The sequence below is a fragment of the Mixophyes fleayi genome, chromosome 6 (genome assembly GCF_038048845.1).
Source record: "Mixophyes fleayi isolate aMixFle1 chromosome 6, aMixFle1.hap1, whole genome shotgun sequence".
Classification (NCBI taxonomy): Eukaryota; Metazoa; Chordata; class Amphibia; order Anura; family Limnodynastidae; genus Mixophyes; species Mixophyes fleayi.
This window is the reverse complement of record NC_134407.1, coordinates 206,494,906-206,518,740: the sequence shown is the minus strand read 5'-3', so window position 1 is coordinate 206,518,740 and position 23,835 is coordinate 206,494,906. Positions and strand designations below refer to the sequence as shown.

General features: G+C 44.5%; 1 protein-coding gene across 9 annotated transcripts in view; it reads left to right on the top strand.

The window, feature by feature from the left end:
• The window catches only part of QTGAL (queuosine-tRNA galactosyltransferase), a 349,188-nt gene that overhangs the window by 175,256 nt on the left and 150,097 nt on the right, over nt 1-23,835 (top strand). For all 9 annotated transcript variants that reach the window (XM_075178189.1, XM_075178186.1, XM_075178188.1 and 6 more), the window contains one exon: nt 7,464-7,559. In XM_075178189.1, coding sequence (XP_075034290.1) covers nt 7,464-7,559 — 96 coding nt within the window. The remainder of the gene's footprint in view (nt 1-7,463; nt 7,560-23,835) is intronic.

Here is a 23,835-nt window from a genome sequence, read left to right as displayed (position 1 = left end):
CACCAGTAGTGGGGCAACACTGTAGTATGGTAGAGGCTCGGGGCAGGGCTGTGTGGTCCAGGGGACATGACTACCCATGTAACTTAGGTGGTAGGGATCATGTTTGTTTGCTAGAGACCCATTATATGGATTACCTATCATTGGTTTGGTTTGCCATTTCGGGCACGGTGGCTTGTATAGAGATTCAAAATGGCTGCCGCAGTGACATTACTGCTTCCTAGTGAACTGATAGAATTCTTATGTATATTGAGCCCACAAAATAGCTGTCCCCATTGTGTATAGGGGACATGGACACTGTTACAAATATACTTCTCTATTGCTTACCTCTGCCCTCTGCATCCTAAACCATTCAGCGGCCAAGGTCAGCCCAGCCCAGTCTGTCCTCATAGTTACACTACCAGGGTGAGCTTATTGACTTAATGTGCTGTGGCTCTGTAGGTCGTTCTGGAATTCTCTAAAACAGTGAGGGTCAACCTGAAGTAGCTGGAGCGGCCCTCTCACCTTCAAAGGGGTCACACAGAGGAAGGAAGGAACGCACTGCTTCCTCCTCCGGGTACGCCACATGCCCTCCATGCACTGTGCAGGGGAGGTCAGGTGACGCAGAAGTTGGCTGCCCCCATTCTGATAAGGTCGGGACCAGCCAGCTGGGATTCCGCAATAAAAGGCTCGGCGGGCCATCTGGTGCCCACCACTGGACTAAAATATGAGGAGACTTTTTTCTTCTGCGCTTAAAGTTCTCCGAACCATTCTCTTATATTCCTGCTTGGTGGAGGTTATGTCCTTCGCCCTGGGATAAGACACAGCACTCTGTGCTCTCTGCATTGGGTACAGTTTTAGTCTTACTCTGCGGTATTAAAATAAACAGCTCTCTCTGATGACATAGAGTCATGGGTGAAAAGCATACATGAAAAAGAGAAAGAAAAAGCAATGTATTTTGGTACAGTTCCAGGAGAGCTTGTTCAATCCAATAAACGAGTCCATCTGCAAGTGGAAAACCTCTTTATCACTCAGAATACACAGATTTGCAGGGGGACATAAGAGACCCCAGCTGACTGACACCCACAGAGCACAAGATCCCATCCTTAAACCATCTTCTGATACAAAGCTACTACATATCAGGGCTTGGACTATCTGGGCAGCCAGGACACCGAGCAGAATTTGGACTCCTCATCTCCCTGACATCTTAATGACTAGTGTATCAAAGCATATCAATGATTTCGTCTCCTCTTGGACTTTCTTCAAGATTAGTAGCAGCGACGGGGAGAAATGGAGATATGCTTTGAAATGAATCCAGCGGGCCGGCCAGCTGCTGTTTGTGTTCAGCCGGTGGACCATGGCTGTGAGACTTCCAGGCCATTAACTTGCTCAGAATTATGTCTGGGCGTGTGGGTTATATTTCAAGACTTAGGTGTACACAAACTCTTAGTCCTTGTGATTTACTCGTGTTCTCAATATCCGCAGGAGGCCACTGATTTTCTGTCGCCAACCATGGGAAGTTTCTGTTTCCCCTAACGTTTGCCATCCTCCCTACTTCTCTCTTTCCGCTCACCCCCCCCCCCCCCCCACCTTAACAGACAGGTCACTGCAGGATGCGTCCAGTAAGCATGTACAATATCAAGTCACAAAAGAACGCACAGAAAAAAAATAAAACTATTCAATTAAGCTCACCTGTTAAAAATATAGTAATTAAGGACAAAACATTAACACATATTTTTTTTTTATATATTTATTAGGTTTTCTCTCTCCATGAAATACATTTATTAGGATGTTATGAATGTCTGCTGTACATAAAATACATTTTTACAGTTGTTCCTGGTTGCAAACACATGTCCTAGCATGCATACACGTCCGTCATCACTAGTAATCGGCCTTTATACCTGACCTGTAGCTGGAGCAGGAGATATGACTGGAAATCATGTACCTTTAGAGATGCCCAAAGCTTGAATGGGACGCTGCTGTGTGCACTTGAGCTTGGCATGCCCTTACTGTACATTGACTACGGGCATCCACCCAGTCCCCTCCCTCTTCTGCCCCTAAAATTGTAGGCTGTAGCAAGTGACCTTTTTTGCTTGAGGATGCATTGAATGTTGCTGCGTTCTGTGTCATGTGGTCTAGGTCTGGTCATGCGCGGAGTGATTGTATGCATTATTCGTATAGATTCGCCAGTTACGTTCCTTAATGAATGCAGCCAGCAGTGTCCACAAATGGCAGTACTAACATTCAGCCCAAATACTAGGGGGTATATGCCCATTGGGACAAAAGAGTTCCATTACCATACCCATTTACATGCTTTGATCAGCGTTAACCCTAGTAATAGCATGTAGTTTGACACGAGCTGGCCCTAAGAATGGGGACGTCCTTTAATCAGGATTTGTTTGGTTATGTCAAGCAAGGATTTAACACCTGCCAACGTTCATTTGTCCTCTTGTTCTATTAATGCGTCCTTATGTCCATGTGTTTTTCCTGAACAGTCATAGAATATTGGTATAATTTAACTCTTTAGAATTCATTAAAAAAAGCTTTAGGGTTCTCCTGAGCCAAGTCTGCAGTTCACTATATATATATGGGCACAAACTGGCACTGAGGACAGAATTAGTCACATCCCTCATGCCTGTTGCAATCAGACCGATATGCCTTCTTAATTGCCCATGCATAACATTATGCAAGCCTGACGGCTCTATCGTTACCTGTATAAATACTGATACCAGGATGTATCCTTTGCATTTACAATACAGGCGAGGGCACATGTAGCAGGGCTGAAAATAAAGTCTTGACTACAGAATTGGCAGCCTTTCTGAAAGGAGGAGCGGAGCGATTACCCAGAAATAGGAAGGAAGCTGAGAAAGAAATGAAGAAAGGTTTTTTTTTTTTTTGTTTTTTCTTCTACTTTTGGGTTTGGGTGTTCCCTGTTAAATATGCATCTGCAGATATGCATGTGTAGCCGCACGTGTGTGTATTTTATATAAATATATACATACACGTACATATGAGTATTGCGGTAGATATTATTTGTTCTCAGAGAAAATGGTGGGGGTTATGTAATAAAGTCTCACTATTACTATTTAGTAATAATCCCAAAACATATGAACAAATTAAGAAAATTTATTAGAAAAAAGTTGCACATAGCAAACATTTGGCGATATTGAGGCCACACCCCCTTTTGGCGGAATAAAATAGGCACTATTCACATAACACAAAGTATGTGGCTATAATGGAAGTTTATCGACATGAGCAAAATAAATAACAGTAGCTAGTGCTGTAATCCTTATAATCCAATCAAACGATTACAGTAATATTGTAAACTGCCTTATTAAAATGACAGATATAATCTGGGTTACAGCACGTTGGTGCACCTTGCGCCGTTTTATAAAATCTCCCTTATGACAGTGGGTGTTTGTTTTCATAAGGAGCAGGTTGTAGCAGGTAACAAACATGGTTTAAGGAGATTACACAGCAGTCCTCCAAAGGATAGACACTATAGCCGCTATGCCTCCTGCCCCAAGATAGCTTGGTAATGTCATTGCAAGTTCATGAAATACTTGTCATGCACTTTGTAAGTCTGAACAGTGTATTTTAACTCATACTCTGTATGTGAAAATGTACATCTTTGAGGACAAGTCGTCAGTTTTAAAGTGAATTTGACACCTGTGCACCACGCAGGCAGTCATTTTGTCTGCTGAGATAATCCAGCCTGTGAATACACTAAGGACCGGTATCTCATGAATATTAGTCAGCAGTGTCTCAGGAATGTTATTAATTTCTAGCAAATCGATATGCCACATAGTGGTTGAGCCCACAAATTGGGTTCCTCCTCTGTGTGTACGTAATAGGTGTACTGTAAATGTGTAATAATATAGTTTATTGCACTATAATATGAAAAAATACTTTTATCTCTTTTTTCAGTGTTCTTATGTTTAGCTTATTGTCCCCTTGTATTTTACAGCCAGTCAAACTAAATTTCTATCCACTGACATGAAATGGGTTGGCTCAAAATAAGTGTACTCTCGACGATCCCGGGAGAACACATCTGCCCTGCAGTCCTCGCGGATTATTATGATGATTAAAGTGGGTCCTGCTGCCAGCATTGTATTTATGAGATGGGAGAAGTCATTATGTGTACATAGTCAACGCTTAATGAAAAAATCTCCCCTGGGGGGCTTTGAGTTGTGGCCGTTTCTGCGACGCACCGCAAGCTGGAGGTTCTGAACACCACAGAGATTCCAAAAATGTGTTTGTGTTCCGGAACCGCTTTCCTGAGCTCGACTGTGCACACTTAAGGGGACAATATGCTGAATAATAGATTGATTTGAAGACAACCCTTCTTGCTGAGTTATGATGTACCCTGTTTTGAAACCATTCATTGCAATGCACTGTTTTTAACACCCCATTTGTCAGAAAACAAATGTGGTGCCCCTATTTTGCTTCCTTTACTTGTTCCTAAAATCCATTCGGCATTATTTAAATAGCTTCCAGTGTGGACTGAACGTCCAGTGACACTAGTGTCATGGGCTGAAGAAGAGTAGAGCAACTTCCCACAAACATCTTGATTTGTATACTTTTTTGGTAAGACCTTATAGAAGCTGGTCTCCAGGCTGCCAAGTTACTGAGAATAGATGATTTTCACAAAGCTTCTATTTCTGCTGTTGATACCAGGGTGTGTTTAGCCGTTCTGTTATCTCATGCCGCCAGTAGACCATTTTCACCCCTCATACGTTTAGGTCAGTGATGGGCAACTTTATTCGCTACCGGGGGGGCGTCTGGTGCGGCCCTCTGACCTTCAAAAGGGCCGCACTCTACCCTTAATCTCAGTAATCCGTTAAAACAAAAACATTTAACCAATGAAAGAGACAACTACCTGTAATAACATATCGGCAGGTATTTTAAACAAGTGTTACACAGCGGTGGGGTACATACATTCAACCCCTATCGATATTTGTATGGTCGACACAATATAGACAGGGTTGGAAAGTTGACAACAGTGATGTCGACAGTATAGTTAGGTCGACAATTCAAATGTAGACAGTATTATTAGGTCGAAAATAACATCCCTCACCCTGATACTAACCCTGATACTAACCCTCAACATATAATACGGTCTACATTTCAATTGTTGACTTAACAATACTGGGCCTGATTCATTAAGGATCTTAACTTGATAGCTTATTTGTACACTGAAATTTAAAGTTGATATTTGTGTGCTACATGAAAAAAGAGTCAGTATTTAACTTATGTGCAAAACAGAGTACTAATTTGCACCCCTTGCATTGTAACATGGTTTTGTCCAGGAGACTGAAATCAGAAGTTTCTCAAGTTAATATCCTTAATGAATCAGGCCCACTGTCTTTTGTAGGCCTAATATTGTCTACATTTGAATTGTCGACCTAATGTTGTCAACATTCTGAATGTGTAGCCGTCCACCACATACCTTACAAGCTGTACCAAACTAATCTAATGTCGCCCATTACTGACCTAGGTAATAAGCTAGTGTAGTGCCATAGTCCACACCAGTGGATCCCAAAGTTTTTCAGTTCAAGGCACCCTTAGGGTCTCCAAAAATTTGTCAAGGCCCCCCTAAGCCAAAATAATTACCAAGTAGTCCCCCGCCTTGCTTACTACTGGCCCTGGCCGAGGCACCCCTGTGAGATCTTCAAGGCACCCCAGGGAGCCTAGGCGCACAGTTTGGGAACCACTGGTCCACACAATACTCTGCAGATTATTGTAAAGTGCCCCCGAATCAAAGCAACAAGTTAAGAAAAAGTACTTTGGCAGTATAATATATTTAGCAAGTTTTGGTGAGACCATTTTACCCTCTTCTTCTTCCGTTACCCTGTTCTGTTTGCATCTTGCAGAATAGTCTTGTTCCTCAGTAAAGAGTGTGGTGTGGTGGTTGTTCAGAGGAATAGCAAATAATCTGGTTTTAGCCGGACATGCAGCCACTGACCACAGATCCTCAATCACTGCCTAAATAAATGCTGTTAACTTTAGCCTGCCCCAAACACAGGCCAGGTGTTCAGTGTGTATTTAAAATAAAATGTGTTTATTTGAAGCCGTTCATTCAATATCTATGTTTTGGAAATTCTGTCCACAGAACACAGTTTAGTGTTTCTTTTTTCATTCATTAGTCTTTCTTTCCACTCAGAAAATCTAATTGTGTTCTCCTCCTAATGGGTGATATCTGGCCCTAGCAGGCACCATTTCTGTGAAAATATTCAGTGTGGTGGGTTAAACACTTAAAGTGCCTCCCCTGGGATTACTCACTTACACTTTTCAGCATTTTTAAAAAACATTCTTACAACAATTTTGTTACTTAACTTCCCGTATGTCATGAGGATTGCCATTTGCTTGGTTTAGAAATGTATGGGTTTTATTTTTGGTTTGTCATCCGGTTGCTAAAACATTGTGTTGTAATAGGCAGTAATTATATATGCACTCCTGCAAATCATATCTTTATCTATAATTGGTGAATTGAAAGACTGGTGTCTTCATTTCAGTGTTCAGGAAATGTGTTTATTACAAGGAATAATGTCCGTTTCTACTGGGGTCAATTTTAAGGCTCTTAGAAGGTGCCACGGAATTCCGTAATCATATGACAGTTGTATAAATCCAAGAAGACTTTATCCTGTGTATGTATGGAAAATGCTCACTCATTTACATCTGTTCAGTGTAACATAAGCATCTCCATACTAATACTCTTATAAAAGTTTGACTTTAAGACTTAGTCCAATGTTTTGTGACATTGCTTCACAAACCTGATCAATGAATCATTGAGATCTCTTGAGTATTTTCAGACATAGCGTACTTCGCATATGTACGCAGCCAACAGTGACTGTACTCTTTTGCCCAACCGACCCCCCCTCTTTGGTCGTTTGGACTGATCGACAGTTAACTGTCCACATCTTTGGCCAAATTGAACCAATGGTGCGCCTGTGTTTGGCAACCATAATGGCGCCATTGTACCCTCTGACAGGATTTTAAGTCTCCTCAGACACAGCCATTCGGAACATCTCATCTTTGTTGTTGTGGACACTACCTAATTTTTAATGAATGCATCATGGTATTTATCACTCAGAAAGTAGTTGATCACTACATTGAGGCAGGATGACTTCTTGTAAATGTTGATTGAGCAAGAGGATCTCCATTCACCCTGCACACGCAGGCACATCCGTGTATTACAGAGGCACATTGTTCATGGCTGAAGCTTGACTTTCATCCATACCACAAATATCTTTTATTTTAAGTAACCCCTTTTCTGTTACATCTTCATCTCTTGGCCAATTCAGCCACAGCTAAATTTTCCTGTTAAATATCAGCTCTTGATACCTTGCATCCATTGTGTTCTGTTCAACTATATAACTTCATTGTAATAAAACCTTCTGTCATGGAGAATAGATGGATGAGAGTGTGCAATATTTTCTTTGTGCACCTCTTTTGATTTTCCTTTCTCCTCCTTTTTCTGTTCGTAGATCATCGGATGTCGGGTGAGGCGGGAACCGGCAGAGGCTACAGAACGCTACACTCGCTGGATCAACGGTCTGACGCCGGAACAGCTCATCACGCAGGTGATTAGATTCAGAGAAAATGTATTTTGCCCAAAGCTGCATTCAAATGGCACAATCTATGGCACATTAAGCCCCGCCTCTTCTTCTGGCCACACACCTTATAAGGAATATTCTACATCCCTACCTCAGTTTAGTCATGTTATGCCAACCCCAATCTACTTAGACGGTAATTCTTTCCCGCCCCTCAACTTTCATCATGTCCGTGGTCTTCATTCCCTAGGTTCATTTTGCTTGAAATACTCTAGAAGAAGGGAATACCTTGCTGTTTAGTGTCTGTCGTCCACAGGGCTCACACCCAGTGGCATTTTTTTTAATGTCTTTTAATGCATGTGGCACTAAAACCATTGCTTCTATGCCCATTAGTGTTTTACTTGTTGACCTACAGTGTTCTGTAAAACGCAGATCGGATGCCAGTAGACATAAGTCTTTAGCATGTACCTATTTGCCGTTTGTTGAATCTGCCCTTTAGTGTATTAAACACATCCAAGTCCATGAACAGCCTAAATGTACTAACCACACATTGTTAAATCCTCTGCCTCACTGTATTTCAAAAGCCAAGGGTCACAGATAACCCAGAATTTCCTCTCATGTGTCCTCTAAACAAAGTCATGTTCTAGGAAGTTGCGTAATGTGGTGTTTTTGACTTTTTCAACTTAATTATTTTGCGAACTACATGTGGTTCATTTTTAAAGCGTGTCATCTATGCCCAACTGCAGACAAAGCAGGTTTCTGAAGCGGCAACACGCAAATAAACCTATGTTACATGTACCGTGTGCTACACCTGTATAGTTTCATGTACATCCATCTTTTTTACATGGCTGCGTGCTGCGTTTCTTCCTAGCTGGCGCAGCTGAAGCGCTTGGCGCGAGCCAGCAGGAGGCAGGGAAAGTGTGTTGGCCAATCACCGATCAGCTTCGCCTATGACCGTGCTATTTTGGCCAGTGGAATGTGATCTTTTAATATACCTGTGTGACACCATTAAGTGATGTGTTTCCTGGGAATACTTCCTGACAAGTCCTCTTTTTTGTTGTATTCATATTATTTAATGCATGTTGAAATAATGTTCACTGTAATATTCAGCTTTATTAAAACCGCTAAGTGTTATAACATGACATATAAGAAGCCTATCTGTTAGGCGTGTAGAGCTGAAGTTTAGCTCAGTTGTGTCATAAAACCTAGTTTACTCCTTTTACTTAGTGTACATATCAAACTCCTTCTTGGAAATGCGATCTTTCCCACCGTAATATTCCACATAGCCCATGCAATTCTAGCTTGCCTGGCTTTACCATTAACAGGCCTTTCCAATCCCCTTTAAATGGTTTTGGGATTAAGTGTTACAGGTTAGAGACAGGTGCAGGTTTTGCGGTTGGATTCTTGGCCTTTGAAGCTGCTGTCCGTAAGTCTTTCACTTTTTCTATCCCTCCTGGAGAACACGGATAAAGTGGGGAGGGGGTCTGTGCATGTGTTGCTGTCTGTCTAGGAAACATTTTTAAAGGACCAGTCACCCCATTGAAGCACAGCTTAATTTGCGGTCCCTGAACGTAAGATTTTTGGCAATAGTGTGTGATTTAATGTATTGTGACCGGATAAGTGAAGGCATGGTGGATGTGGACTGCAGGCTCGTTTATGATCAGTATATTCCCCAATACAAAGTCATATTGGAAACACCTGTGTATTGGATGATGTGAACGTTTGTTATACACTTCTTGTGTCCTGCCAGTGACACAGACAGGGTTTGGCATGTTTAATGTTTTTTCATCCCAAATCAGTTAAATGATTTATCAACTGAAAGCTGAAGAGCAATGTGTGCTGCTGGAGGACCCTGCTCCTTTCACTATATAACTCTCAGTCTGTGTCTTCCTGCTGCCTCCCCCCCCTTTACATCATGTCACTGCCACTGTCACATGCAGCTCTGCCCTCACTAACACATCACTCACCTCCTGATGTACTCTGTGCTGCTGGGGGGCCCTGCTCCTTCCACTATATAACGCTCAGTCTGTGGCTTCCTGCTGCACACCCCCCCCTTTCATCATGTCACTGCCACTGTCACATGCAGCTCTGCTCTCACTTACACATCACTCACCTCCTGATGTACTCTGTGCTGCTGGGGGACCCTGCTCCTTCCACTATATAACTCTCAGTCTGTGTCTTTCTGCTGCCTCCCCCCCCCCCCCTTTACATCATGTCACTGCCACTGTCACATGCAGCTCTGCCCTCACTAAACATCACTGATCTCCTGATATACTCTGTGCTGCTGGGGGACCCTGCTCCTTCCTCCTTTAACTATATTACTCCATTCCCATTCTCACATCATGACACTGTCCTGTCTATTGCAGCCCTGTCCTCACTAACATGATTACACAATTACATAGGACGCTGCCTACCACACCCATCACCTGAAATAATCTGCACTGCTGCAACCAGTCCAATGATCTCATTGGCTACATGTTGTTCTAGTCCCATCCAATTGGATACTGAGGACATCCTGGGCCAGTAGGAGATGAAACTGGATTACAATGAAGTGCACAGACCCTAGTCAGAAGCACCGAACAAGTCCCTCATTGCATATGGTTGGCTTCAAAGTAAATTCAGTATATTTTTTTCTTTATTTCACTTGTGAAGAATGCTCAGATATCTGCAGCTGTTTTCTGTATTATAGTAATCCTCTCACAACAGTATCTGCTGGGAAACTCTCCCATATATTGATCACAACATCTGCAAAGTAGTTGTTTCTTGTGAACTATACAGTGCTGTGCAAAAGATTTAGGCAGGTGTGGGAAAAATGCTGCAAAGTAAGAATGCATTCAAAAATAGAAGTGTTAATAGTTTATTTTTAGCAATTAACAAAATGCAAAGTGAATGAACAGAAGACATCTAAATCAAATCAATATTTGGTGTGACCACCCTTTGCCTTCACAACAGCATATACATAGATGTCTATTTTATAGTACTTATGTCATTATTCATAATGCTTACCTCTGTCATACCGTCTGGTCAATCACATGGCTTCAGTTCAGTCTCTCTCCTCGGGTTTCTGTGGCTGAACAGCAAATAGTTGTCCCTCCGTATGCAGGATAGAGCACTAATGTTTGCACATATGGTGGAACTGCCCCAAACGTCAGTCATTTTGGACAGAAGTAGTATCTCTAACTACCAGTGTCATTGGTTGGCAGATCCCACGTGATTTTAATCCTATTCTGCTCCGTCTACCTATTCCAGATGTTCACAAACACTCTCTTAAACTATTTGGACAAATCAGAAGTGCCACAACATGTCAAATGGCAGCCTTGTGTGAAACCCCCATCCCCCACCATCATATCCGTCTGCAAGCAATGGGGTACACTTTTCAAATGGAACACATAACGGGTATTCTGAGGAATTCTCTGCCTCTATCGACATGGTTTGGGCTCTTGGATCTCCTTTCACGGTCAGCCTCTGCTTACCCTCTAATCCAGTAATTGGTCACTATCTTGTTTGGTTTCGATCTGACATCTCTGCATACTAGTGATTATCCTCTTAGCCCTCACTCGTGATGAGAAGGGGCACATTGGTGAAATATATTCATAGTTGGTAATGCAGCTTTAATAATAATAAGCCACAATTGCTGCTCAGATCAGAATATATTAGTTTTTATTAATTGACATTATTTGGTTAGTTACATGGTTCTCATTTGCCAAAGGCAAAATATACCCCAAATTGAAGAAATATTTCCATCCATGGGGTAAATGTATCAAGCTGAGAGTTTTCCAGCGGGTTTAAAAAGTGGAGATGTTGCCTATAGCAACCAATCAGATTCTAGCTGTCATTTTGTAGAATCTACTACATAAATGACAGCTAGAATCTGATTGGTTTTTCAAACCCGCCGGAAAACTCTCAGCTTGATACATTTACCCCCATGTCTCTTTGGTGTTTAGAATATCGTCGGGATATATATTTTATAAAGAGAAACTATTTCTTTGCACATTTGTTGATATAAATAGTAGTTTTTAGACCTCAATAAAGTCATGATGAATAGTATGGCACTAATTGCAGTGCATTGTCAAGCACGGGATTTTGAGTACATATCCAATGGTGTTAATGACTGTAAAGAGACTTTGATCATATATGCTGAGGTTTTACATGGAATGTGAGGGAGGGTGCTGTCTAAATGCCATGCCAATGACTTATGGAAACTGAGTTTGAATGTCTGACTAGCAGATGCCTTCCTGGAAAAAAATGATGTGCTGGTGATTGATGAGAGAGACGCTGCCAGTGTTGCAGAAGAGATTATATTTATTCGATGTTGTGGTATGGCAATGCAAGTGCACTTCATAATCCCAGATAGTCCAAGTATGGGATATCACTGGGAGTGCTTCTATCTGGAGAAATGCATGAAGCCAGGTCACTGGCTGGAAAAAATAAATTACTGTATGAGCCCATGCTTAAAGCTGCAATGCCATAGAAAGTATCACTGTGATTTACTGGAAGAAGATACGTGGTGGTGATTTTTCCATAGCCTATTTCATTCAAGCTGTTATTATTTTACAGTTTTCTAAGTGTCATGCTATTACATTGGCAGATACATATTCAGTCACAGCACAATTCCCCTACTTCTGTCTTTTATCTCCCATTAATGTACATGAAGGAAGAGCTCTGCCTCAGATCAGGTGACCCTCTTCTTGGGAATGAGCTCGAGTGCTGAAATACAAATTTGCTCCTCCCTCAATTCTAATCCCTCTCCTTTCTTTCCCCACTTTCTCCCTCTCCGCTCTCTCTCTTCTCCCTTCCCCTTTCTCCTCTCTTCTCCCGTCCCCTTCCTCCCTCTCTTCCCCCTTCCCCTTTCTCCTCTTTTCTCCCCTCCCCCTTTATTCTCCCTTCCCCCTCATCCCTCTTTCCTTCCTTCTTGTCTCCTCTCTCCCTCTCCCCCTTTCTCCTCTCTTCTGCCCCCACATTTCTCCCCTCTTCTCTCATCCCCATCTTCCCTCTCTGTCCCTTTCCCTTTCTCCTCTTTTCTCCCCTCCCCCTTTATTCTCCCTTACCCCTCTTCCTTCTCTTCCCTCTCGTCTCCTTTTCACCCTCCCCCTTTCTTCACCCCTCCCCTTTCTCCCCTCTTCTCCCCCCACCTTTCTCCTCTCTCCTCCCCTCCCCATCTTCTCGCATTTCCCCCTCTTCTCGCATTTCCCCCTCTTCTCGCATTTCCCCCTCTTCTCGCATTTCCCCCTCTTCTCGCATTTCCCCCTCTTCTCGCATTTCCCCCTCTTCTCGCATTTCCCCCTCTTCTCGCATTTCCCCCTCTTCTCGCATTTCCCCCTCTTCTCGCATTTCCCCCTCTTCTCGCATTTCCCCCTCTTCCCTCTCTATCCCCTCTTCCCTCTCTATCCCCTCTTCCCTCTCTATCCCCTCTTCCCTCTCTATCCCCTCTTCCCTCTCTATCCCCTCTTCCCTCTCTATCCCCTCTTCTCTCTCTTCCCCCCCTCTTTTCTCTCTCCCCCCTCTTTTCTCTCTCCCCCCTCTTTTCTCTCTCCCCCCTCTTTTCTCTCTCCCCCCTCTTTTCTCTCTCCCCCCTCTTTTCTCTCACCCCCCCTCTTTTCTCTCTTCCCCCCCCCGCTCTTTTCTCTCACCCCCCCTCTTTTCTCTCTTCCCCCCCCCCCCCGCTCTTTTCTCTCTTCCCCCCCGCTCTTTTCTCTCTTCCCCCCCCCCCCCGCTCTTTTCTCTCTTCCCCTCCCCCGCTCTTTTCTCTCTCCCCCCCCCGCTCTTTTCTCTCTTCCCCCCCCCCGCTCTTTTCTCTCTTCCCCCCCCCCGCTCTTTTCTCTCTTCCCCCCCCCGCTCTTTTCTCTCTTTCCCCCCCCCCCGCTCTTTTCTCTCTTCCCCCCCCCGCTCTTTTCTCTCTTCCCCCCCCCGCTCTTTTCTCTCCCCCCCCCCCCCGCTCTTTTCTCTCTTCCCATCCCCCCGCTCTTTTCTCTCTTCCCCCCCCCGCTTTTCTCTCTCCCCCCCCGCTTTTCTCTCTCCCCCCCCCGCTTTTCTCTCTCCCCCCCCTGCTTTTCTCTCTCCCCCCCCCGCTTTTCTCCCCCCCCCCCCGCTTTTCTCTCTCCCCCCCCCCCGCTTTCCTCTCTCCCCCCCGCTTTTCTCTCTCCCCCCCGCTCTTTTCTCTCTCTCCCCCCCCGCTCTTTTCTCTCTCTCCCCCCCCCGCTCTTTTCTCTCTCTCCCCCCCGCTCTTTTCTCTCTCTCCCCCCCCCCCGCTCTTTTCTCTCTCTCTCCCCCCCCCGCTCTTTTCTCTCTCTCTCTCCCCCCCCGCTCTTTTCTCTCTCTCCCCCCCCCGCTCTTTTCTCTCTCTCCCCCCCCCGCTCTTTTCTCTCTCTCTCCCCCCCCGCTCTTTTCTCTCTCTCTCCCCCCCCCCGCTCTTTTCTCTCTCCCCCCCGCTCTTTTCTCTCTCCCCCCCGCTCTTTTCTCTCTCCCCCCCGCTCTTTTCTCTCTCCCCCCCGCTCTTTTCTCTCTCCCCCCCGCTCTTTTCTCTCTCCCCCCCGCTCTTTTCTCTCCCCCCCCCTCTTTTCTCTCTCCCCCCCTCTTTTCTCTCTTCCCCCCTCTTTTCTCTCTTCCCCCCTCTTTTCTCTCTTCCCCCCCTCTTTTCTCTCTCCCCCCTCCTTTTCTCTCTCCCCCCCTCTTTTCTCTCTCTCCCCCCCTCTTTTCTCTCTCCCCCCCCCTCTTTTCTCTCTCCCCCCCCCTCTTTTCTCTCTCCCCCCCCTCTTTTCTCTCTCCCCCCCCTCTTTTCTCTCTCCCCCCCCTCTTTTCTCTCTCCCCCCCCTCTTTTCTCTCTCCCCCCCCCTCTTTTCTCTCTCCCCCCCCCTCTTTTCTCTCTCCCCCCCCCTCTTTTCTCTCTCCCCCCCTCTTTTCTCTCTCCCCCCTCCTTTTCTCTCTCCCCCCTCTTTTCTCTCTCCCCCCCTCTTTTCTCTCTCCCCCCCTCTTTTCTCTCTCCCCCCCTCTTTTCTCTCTCCCCCCCTCTTTTCTCTCTCCCCCCTCCTTTTCTCTATCCCCCCTCCTTTTCTCTCTCCCCCCTCCTTTTCTCTCTCCCCCCTCCTTTTCTCTCTCCCCCCTCCTTTTCTCTCTCCCCCCTCCTTTTCTCTCTCCCCCCTCCTTTTCTCTCTCCCCCCTCCTTTTCTCTCTCCCCCCCCTCTTTTCTCTCTTCCCCCCTCTTTTCTCTCTTCCCCCCTCTTTTCTCTCTTCCCCCCTCTTTTCTCTCTTCCCCCCTCTTTTCTCTCTTCCCCCCTCTTTTCTCTCTTCCCCCCTCTTTTCTCTCTTCCCCCCTCTTTTCCTCTCCCCCCCTCTTTTCTCTCTTCCCCCCTCTTTTCTCTCTTCCCCCCCTCTTTTCTCTCTTCCCCCCCTCTTTTCTCTCTTCCCCCCCTCTTTTCTCTCTTCCCCCCCTCTTTTCTCTCTTTACCCCCTCTTTTCTCTCTTTACCCCTCTTTTCTCTCTTCCCCCTCTTCTTTTAGAAATGAAACACAGCCAGTAAAAACACTAATTAAAACTCCCTTTTATATTTATTAATAAAATGCAGAAGTCTTCATTATACACATTTGCAAATGCATGATAAGCCGTCACCACTTCACAGCACTTCTGCTTATAGGTTGGTCCTAACGCTAAACGCTGAGAGTACACATATTGTGTCCTCTATTTATGTGGTTTAAAACGAGAACTTATCAGGAGTTTACCCCAAAGCCTCAGAAAAGCAGACCAGCGCCCTGTCAGCCACTGATTTTGCATAAAACGGTGGGGTTATCTAGCATATAAACACATGCACAGTCCGCCAGCACACCAGTGACAGAAGACTAATTGACACTGTCTGTATACATATATCTATAATACTGTGCTGCACTGATTGTACAGCTGGGGACAGCTGAATTCTTTTCCTTCCATTGCATTGTTGTAGGGTGATAGCACAGTACCTGTACATATTGGTGGTGGTTAGCAATATATAGGTAAGGATACGATCTGCTGACCGCTCGCCTCCTGGTGAAGCCCCAGGAAGTGGGCCGTAAACTGGTCCCTGGCAGGGCCGTTTCTCCCTCGAGGTGAGGTGAGAACCTCCGCTTAGATGGTACCATCCTTGGATTGGCATAGATTAGATTCCCACCTTACCTCACCTCTTGGTCCTTAACGTTCCTATCTCCACCTAGTTGTTGTAAAAGGTGGCAGTATGCCCTTTGGGCAGTCCGTGGTGCTACTAAGCTCCTGAACCATTTACATCTATACCGATGAACCTTGTTAGTAGCTGGTTTATATAACCACTTTCTGTGCCATCGGCTGCACACAATAGATGCCTCCTCTCCGTGTAGCAAAGGGTCCACTTTAGTGTATGCAGAATATCCGTCTTCTATTTTCCACAAAATCTAAGCTAACCGTGTACAGCTTTTGGTGACCTATTAGAAATAAACTTTGTTTTTTTGATTGTCAACTCCTTGAAGATTTTTTTTTTATTATTTGTTTCTTTTTTTTTTTTTTAAACCTCATAAAAGAAAATGTTGTATCTTAACACTTTTTAAGTATGTAAAAATAGGAAGCACTCAGGATATCCTGTTATTCTGTTACTGGAATTTACTTCACTGTAGCAGCATAGAAACAGACTTTCACTGCACGCGTTTCTTTCACACATTGACGGATGTACTGATTGTGGAGTTTATCTTCAGAGAACTGCGTAAAAAACAGAAAACTGGAGAGACACATTTGTAAAGGATTTAATGCCTTGTTTATGTACTCGGACGGCCTATCTGTCTGAAGTAACTGGTGGGTGATATGGTTATGCCCAAGTTACTCTCACAGGTTTGTCTTTGAAGGTCTGACAAAAAAAAGCCACATTATAGTAGGGATGAAACACTGTCCCTAGGAGCTTACACTCTACTGATATAACATGAGACCCTATGAAAAAGGATTTGTAATCTTGAGGTATTGAAGATTTTATACCTAGGAGCTTAAACTGTAAATACAGTGCTATAAACTGGCATTTTAAGATATCCAGCTTTCAATCTAGTGACGTAGTCAACAACTATTTTCAACGCATTTATAAGTTAGAGGGATAATGGGAAACCCAGTTCCAAAGAGCTTACAATCTAGTGCTATATTAAAAGGAAAGTACTGTAACAAAATAGAAACATAATTGCTGTCTAATCAAAATTAAAATTATTAACTTATTAACGCAATGGACAATCAGGTCAGCAAATGACTCTCATCAGGTCACGTAAGGCCGACCTGGGAGTAGGATGTGTCCCCATTATGTCTAATTTTGTACTCCATCTGTGTGGCCAAATTATCCACAATTTCAGCTATTTTGTGATCGAGACGAGCATCCAAAATTGCACCAGATGTGGGGATCATTAGATTAATTAGTCTTTATTGCTTGCACATTCGTACTTCTGTTACAGAATAAGCCCCCCATTGTATTCTTAGCGTGTTTGGAATACTGTGTCGTCATCTCATTTACCTTGTCCGAGCAACCAAAGCACTGACACTCGTTACTGCATTATTCCCTCGTCATCTGCATCCTCGCTTCTGGGGTTGGAGAAAACCCCTCATTTGGGCACACAGCCAGAGTTGAGCCGGGGAAGACTTTGTCAAAAACAATCTCTGCTTAGCTTGGCATTGGGCCAGTGGTTTGCAGATTAACCACTGCATTGCTGATGGGATGACAATTTAGTACAGCGTAATCTGCTACGGGCTATCTTGGTCAGTGCTGGACTTGATGTGGGGAAGGTTCTTGCATGTTCATGCAAAACAATCACTCAGAACGCTTAAAATTTAATTGTCAGATATATAGGTCTTTTTCTGCCTATTCTTTGTCGCTGCAAAATGAGTTATTTTATCCTTAACATATTTAAATTCTTAAACGCCTATAATAACACGCCCAAATATACAGTGCGTGTGAAACATTCAAGAAGCTGTCGATATTTCAGATAGGTGTTTGATCAAGATGGGGACATTCTCCTATCTATGCCAAGCTTGCAGTCTGTAGTACTATTGAACACCATGGATATCCTTTCTGAATGTAAAGTTGCAGATAATGGGAGGACAGTATCCTGGTTGTGCCCCAGTAAGGTCCCATTTTTTCTGGGCCATTATTCATGTAAAGGGCATGTGCCAGAATGCAGAGTGTCACCCATATCACTGGGATTTCTCTGTTTGGAGATTGGGTTCCGTTTACTTGCTATGGTATGAGATCCTTTACCTATAGATATATTTTCCTATTGGATACTTACACTGTGATTCAGAGTGAGCTAGGACGCGTTTATCTCTTGGGCCATTCCCGTCATGTGGCGACAGTGCCCAGCAACGGATCCAATATACATACATAGTAGCCAGATTAGTTTAGATCTGGCTGCTTGGATAGCCTCTGGCATAACTGGGGCCTGTAAGTGTTGTTGGACGATTAAACTGATTATTAAAGGGCTTCGCAGTTGCTTACAGGCAGTGTCGGACTGGGGCCTTCCAGGGGAATTCAGTGGTAGGGGCACATTAAATAGTGACTAGGGGAGCGTGACTAGCCACCAGGGGGAATAGCCAGCCACTAGATAGGTGAGGCAGCACTGATTGTGCCCACTGATCATTTGTCCAGTACTAGGAATGGCTATAGAATACAGAGAAATTCCTATATCACACAATACAGAGAGCATCCTAGTGACTGATATGCAATAGAGAGCATCCTAGTGACCGCCATACAATATACTACATCCTAATTATTGATATACAACTCAGAAAGCATCCTAATGACCATCAGACAATAAAGAGAGCATCCTAATGACCACTATACAATGCAGAGAGCACCCTAGTTACCGCCATAAAACACAGAGGTTATTCTTGGGAATTATGTACAATACAGAGAGCATCCTAGTGACCGCTATGCAATATAGAGCATCCTAGTGGCCGCCATACAATAAGTTACATCCTAATAACCACCATACAACACAGAGAACATCCTAATGACCACCATACAATGCAGAGAGCATCCTAATTACTGCCATATAACACAGAGGTTATTCTTGGGATTTATATACAATGGAGAGAGCATTACAGAGAACATCCAAGTGACCACAACACAATGCAATGAGCATCTAAGTGATGGCTGTATAATGCAGATACCAGTGAGTGACAAGTCACATACACAGTATTTTACACAGGTTTCTTCTACCCACTCCACCATGGGACACACAGAATACAAACATGAGTGTGATTTTTATATTCACAAAGCTACTTACCTGCCAGAGGTTCTTGAATCCAGCCTCCATTTTTCTCTCCTTCAACTACATGTGATAGTCTCCCTCTTCTCTGCAGCACAGTGGATCAGTCCGTAGGGCCCACTATCTGCGCCATGGAAGGTTCTCCCTGAGGCCCAGTTTCTCACCTCCTACTCCGTCATCCTTAGTCTTCGCCTTCTTTAAACTTCCCTCTAAATACACATTCTCCTCCCCTTTGTCTATTTGAGATACTCTCACCCTGTAAGATGAAATCTTATTTTTATAACAACGCAGCAGTAGGCACACTCATCATCATCATCATTTATTTATATAGCGCCACTAATTCCGCAGCGCTGTACAGAGAACTCATTCACATCAGTCCCTGCCCCATTGGGGCTTACAGTCTAAATTCCCTAATATAGACACACACACACATACATAGACATATACATATACATACAGACAGAGAGACTAGGGTCAATTTTTGATAGCAGCCAATTAACCTACCAGTATGTTTTTGGAATGTGTGGGAGGAAACCGGAGCACCCGGAGGAAACCCACGCAAACACAGGGAGAACATACAAACTCCACACAGATAAGGCCATGGTCGGGAATCGAACTCATGACCCCAGTGCTGCGAAGCACAAGTGCTAACCACTAGGCCACTGTGCTGGAACACCCCGATACTGGACTGTGCAAACTTTTACACCCCTGAAGATGTCTTCATCTTGGCCTATGTACCCATGCGCTTGGCATTTTTGCCATGTAAGTGCCTAATATCAGAAAAGAGCATTCCCGTTGAGTGTTTACATTTTTGTAAATACACCCTAATGAAACAGTTGGCTCACGTTAAGTGGTTTTAATGAATGTCAACATTTACTTTACTTTTAGTTGTTGTGCTAGCTGATCAGCTCATGATACACTGTACAATAAAACAAACGAGTGACATAAGAAGAGTAGCTTCTGGCTGCCTGCTCTGTGTGAAAATGACTCTGACAAGCTTTCTAGAGATCTCGGCGTGAAACCCAATTACAGACAGAATGGTGGGGCAACCTATGTAATGAGTGCTGGACCAACAGCTACATGTACATTGCTGCTACATTATGCAGAGCCCATTCTACAAACCTCCAATTGCACAAACACCCCACGTTTTTCACTATATATTTGTATAACTCTGCTCTCTATACCAAGCTCATATAAATAAATTGTTTGCAGCAACTTGACATGAAACAGATTAATATTTAACTCTTCCACCCAAATACATGAGTGTCAACCCCCTTACAAGCACCACAGCAATTAGGACTGGCACCTAGTACCTGCTGTGCCTCACTTATATACCGACAAGCTTCACTCATGTGACCACCTGTACCCAATCAGCCCTTCACGTGTCATGGGGTCGTACCTATCAGGATAGGCCCTTTAGTAGGTTGCCTTTACTTTTGTTTAGTCTCTAGATGACCATAAACTAATTATGTTAATGCTATTCGCACAAAAATCCTTATTTCTATTCACCTTTACATAATTACGATCTAACAAGAAGAATCATTTTAATTTTTTTTCTCTTCCTAATTTGTAGTTGTTCTACTTTAATCATCTGCAATCACTACAGCCATAAAGGACCAGATTTATTGGTGTGGGGGACATATGGTGCTATAGTACGTAAAAACAGCAACGGTAAGTTAATTGGATAACAGTCCATTGGACATCTTAAAAAGTAACAGACCAGCTGAGGGTTGCATGAAAAATGTCTGTTCTATGAAATAAATGGTGTTCAAGGTGCACATTACCCCACATCATGGCGCCATTGTCTCTGTCATTCAAACAGCTGCCATTTTTTGGCAACTTCTTTAGACACCAGCTTCTGTGGCTCCGAAGAACGTCTCTCAGTAATGTACAACTGGAGATACTGCCATTTAGAGATCTTCATAGTTCTGCTCTCTGTTAATTCATTAATGAATCCTTGGGTGAACCAAAATATTTTAACAGATTTATTGACACCAGGCAGATAACAAATATGTACTGTAACCCAGGTCTGGGCTTCATGGTTTACCATGGCGAGCTAGCGATAGTATCTGGCCTCCCTTTTGCCCCGGGCGCAGTGTGCTGTGTCGGGGCCACAGGCGGGCGCAGTGTGCTGTGTAGGGGCCACAGGGGGGCGCAGTGTGCTGTGTAGGGGCCACAGGGGGGCGCAGTGTGCTGTGTAGGGGCCACAGGCGGGCGCTGTGTGCTGTGTAGGGGCCACAGGCCGGCGCTGTGTAGGGGCCACAGGCGGGCGCTGTGTGCTGTGTAGGGGCCACAGGCGGGCGCTGTGTGATGTGTAGAGGCCACAGATGGGCGCAGTGTGCTGTGTAGAGGCCACAGGCGGGCGCAGTGTGCTGTGTAGGGGCCACAGGCGGGCGCAGTGTGCTGTGTAGCGGGCGCAGTGTGCTGTGTAGGGGCCACAGGCGGGCCCAGTGTGCGGTGCAGGGGCCACAGGTGGGCGCGGTGCAGGGGCCACAGTCTGTGACAGTGTGCACTGTAGGGGCCTTAGGCTGGCGCAGTGTGTTATAGGTGAGGGGAGGCACCAACTAATATGATATGCTGGTCATTTAAGCATTATAATATCAAACTTATTCAGTAATTTTATGCTGGCTATTTTTGGGTTTTAAGAATGTTTCCTTACAAACTGCGCCTCCACAAAATTTTATTTGACTTGCCAAATGTTCACCAATGGAGGCCAGTAAGGAGAAGGTTGCGGAAGTCGAGACAAGAAATGATCAGTGAGTGGATAGGTGTTTTGGTGGCATCCTAGGAGAGGAAGAGTCTGATACGGGCGATGTTGCGGAGCTGGAAGTGACAGGATTAGGCAAGAGATTGCCGAATCCTGAAGGGTGTGGAGTAGGAGACAGCGCTTCATAGTGTCAAAGTGGTAAATGAGAGGGAGAAGTCAAGAATGACACCCAGGCAGCAGAGGTGGGGAACAGAGGAGATAGTCGTGTTGCCAATAGTGGTAGAGAGGTCAGGAGGGGCAGAGACTGTTGATGGATAGACGACTATGGGTTCAGTTTTGGCCCTGTTAAGTTTGAGAAGGTGTAAAGACATCCAGGAGAAGATGGTGGAGAGGCGTCTGGGAAGGGAAGAGATCAAGAGATGAGCGGTAGAGTTGAGTGTCATCTGCATAGAGGTGGTTCTGGAGGCCTAAGGAACTGATGAGTTCGCCCAGTGAAGAGATGTAAAGTGAAAAAAGCAGCGGGCCAAGGACAGAACCCTGTGGGACTCGTACGGGAAAGATAGATGGGGGGGAGGCATCAGAGGTAGAAACAGAGAAGGAGCGTTTGGTGACTTGGAAGGTGAACCATGAAAGAACGGTGTCCGAAAGGCAGATGGTGTGAAGGGTGCGGAGTAGGAGATTCACAGTGTCAAAGGCCGCAGAGAGGTCCAGGAGGATAAGCAGGGAGAAAAGGCCCCTAGGTTTGGCTGAGAGATGACCATTGGTGCCTAGTCAAGGCAGTTTCTGTGAAGTGGAGGGTGCGGAAGGAGGGAGTTGTCAGAGAGGTAGCTACTTAGATGGTTGCAGAGAAGCCGCTCGAGTATTTTGGAGGCAAAAGGGAGAAGAGAAATGGGGCTGTAGTTAGTGGGGTCAAGATTGTTTTTCTTTAAGAATGGGTGAAACAAGAGCATGTTTAAAGGATGAGGGGAAGATTTCAGTTGAGTGGGACAGATTGAAGAGGTGAGTAAGGTGAGATGAGGCATTGGGGGAGAGGGAGCGAAGGAGGTGAGAGGGGATGGGATCCAGGGGACAGGTTGATGGTGGAGAGCATAATATAAGGAGTACTAGGAAGAGAGTCACAGTGAGAGAATAAAGACAGCAATATGTATATAACAGACTGACTGACGTGTGTGTAACTGACATGTATGTACCTGACTGATGTGTGTGAGACTGACTGACATCTGTGTGACTGACTGATGTGTGCATGTGACTGACTGATGTGCGTGAGACTGACAGGCAATGAAAGATAATATAAGATTAGTTGCTATTACTGAAAGTTTGTCCTACTGCAAGAAGTTATAAAGGGTCCTATTTAACATTATTTGCATTTTTGCCCCGTTAAGTAACATCTGACATCGCAGTGATGACAGATGGCTTAATGGAGCAATTTACTTTTAAAGTCATGTTGGGACTGCGCATAGATAAGAAGCTGTCCCGGCGATGACTCTCTTCTAATTGCAACACCGGGTTCTGGCGCAGAGTCTTTACTGCGCATGTTCATCCTAAGGTCATGTACGCGCAAGGGTCAGAGCAGGAAGATCCCTTTCCTGCGATGTTCTCCCCACAGGATTGAATGGCCAATGCCATCTTCAGATAACATTGGCCATTTGGGTCAAGTTCCAAAAATCAAAGCTTTTCCGAGTGTGATAAATTTTACCAGACTGCAGTCCCAGTTTTAAAATGATGGGGACTGAGGTATTGTGCGATGCTTTGCCTAATACGATAAGCTTACCTCTGATGTCTCCTGCGTTGGGCGTTTGTTAAATTGCTTACATACATAAGTATGTCTAAACCATGTGGAAACAGTCGTTCCTCTGTCTTTAGAAGACGTGATTACCTACATGACTGAATGACATTCTAACATGACTGTGAGCCCTTGTATTTCTGGTTGTGCAGCTAAGGCACTGCTATCGCCTGTAAAACCACTGAGATGTTTCCAATATTTGTGTAATTTCTGCTCAATTTCACCACACACAAAGGCCCTTGTTTAGCTTTATATCCTTTTTAAAATAAATTGCTAAATAGCAATACTGTCTGGTGACAGGATTTTTTTAAACTACATCTGTCCTTATAAACACAGATCTGTTCATTGCTTTGTACAGACACAGGGAACTGGGAAGAAATGGTTTGTGTGACCGGCTTGCAGTGTCCTAGGTAACAGAAATACTTATATGGGTAGATTCACACACTCCAAGTCAAGAGGGGTCATTCTCTCCTTTTACCCCATGTTAACAATCAGTCACGGAGTACAAGATGTGGGATTTGTCCTTTGCAGTTTGTCTTGCAAACACAAACTACTACACCCATTTGTCCAAAATGGTTTATTTTT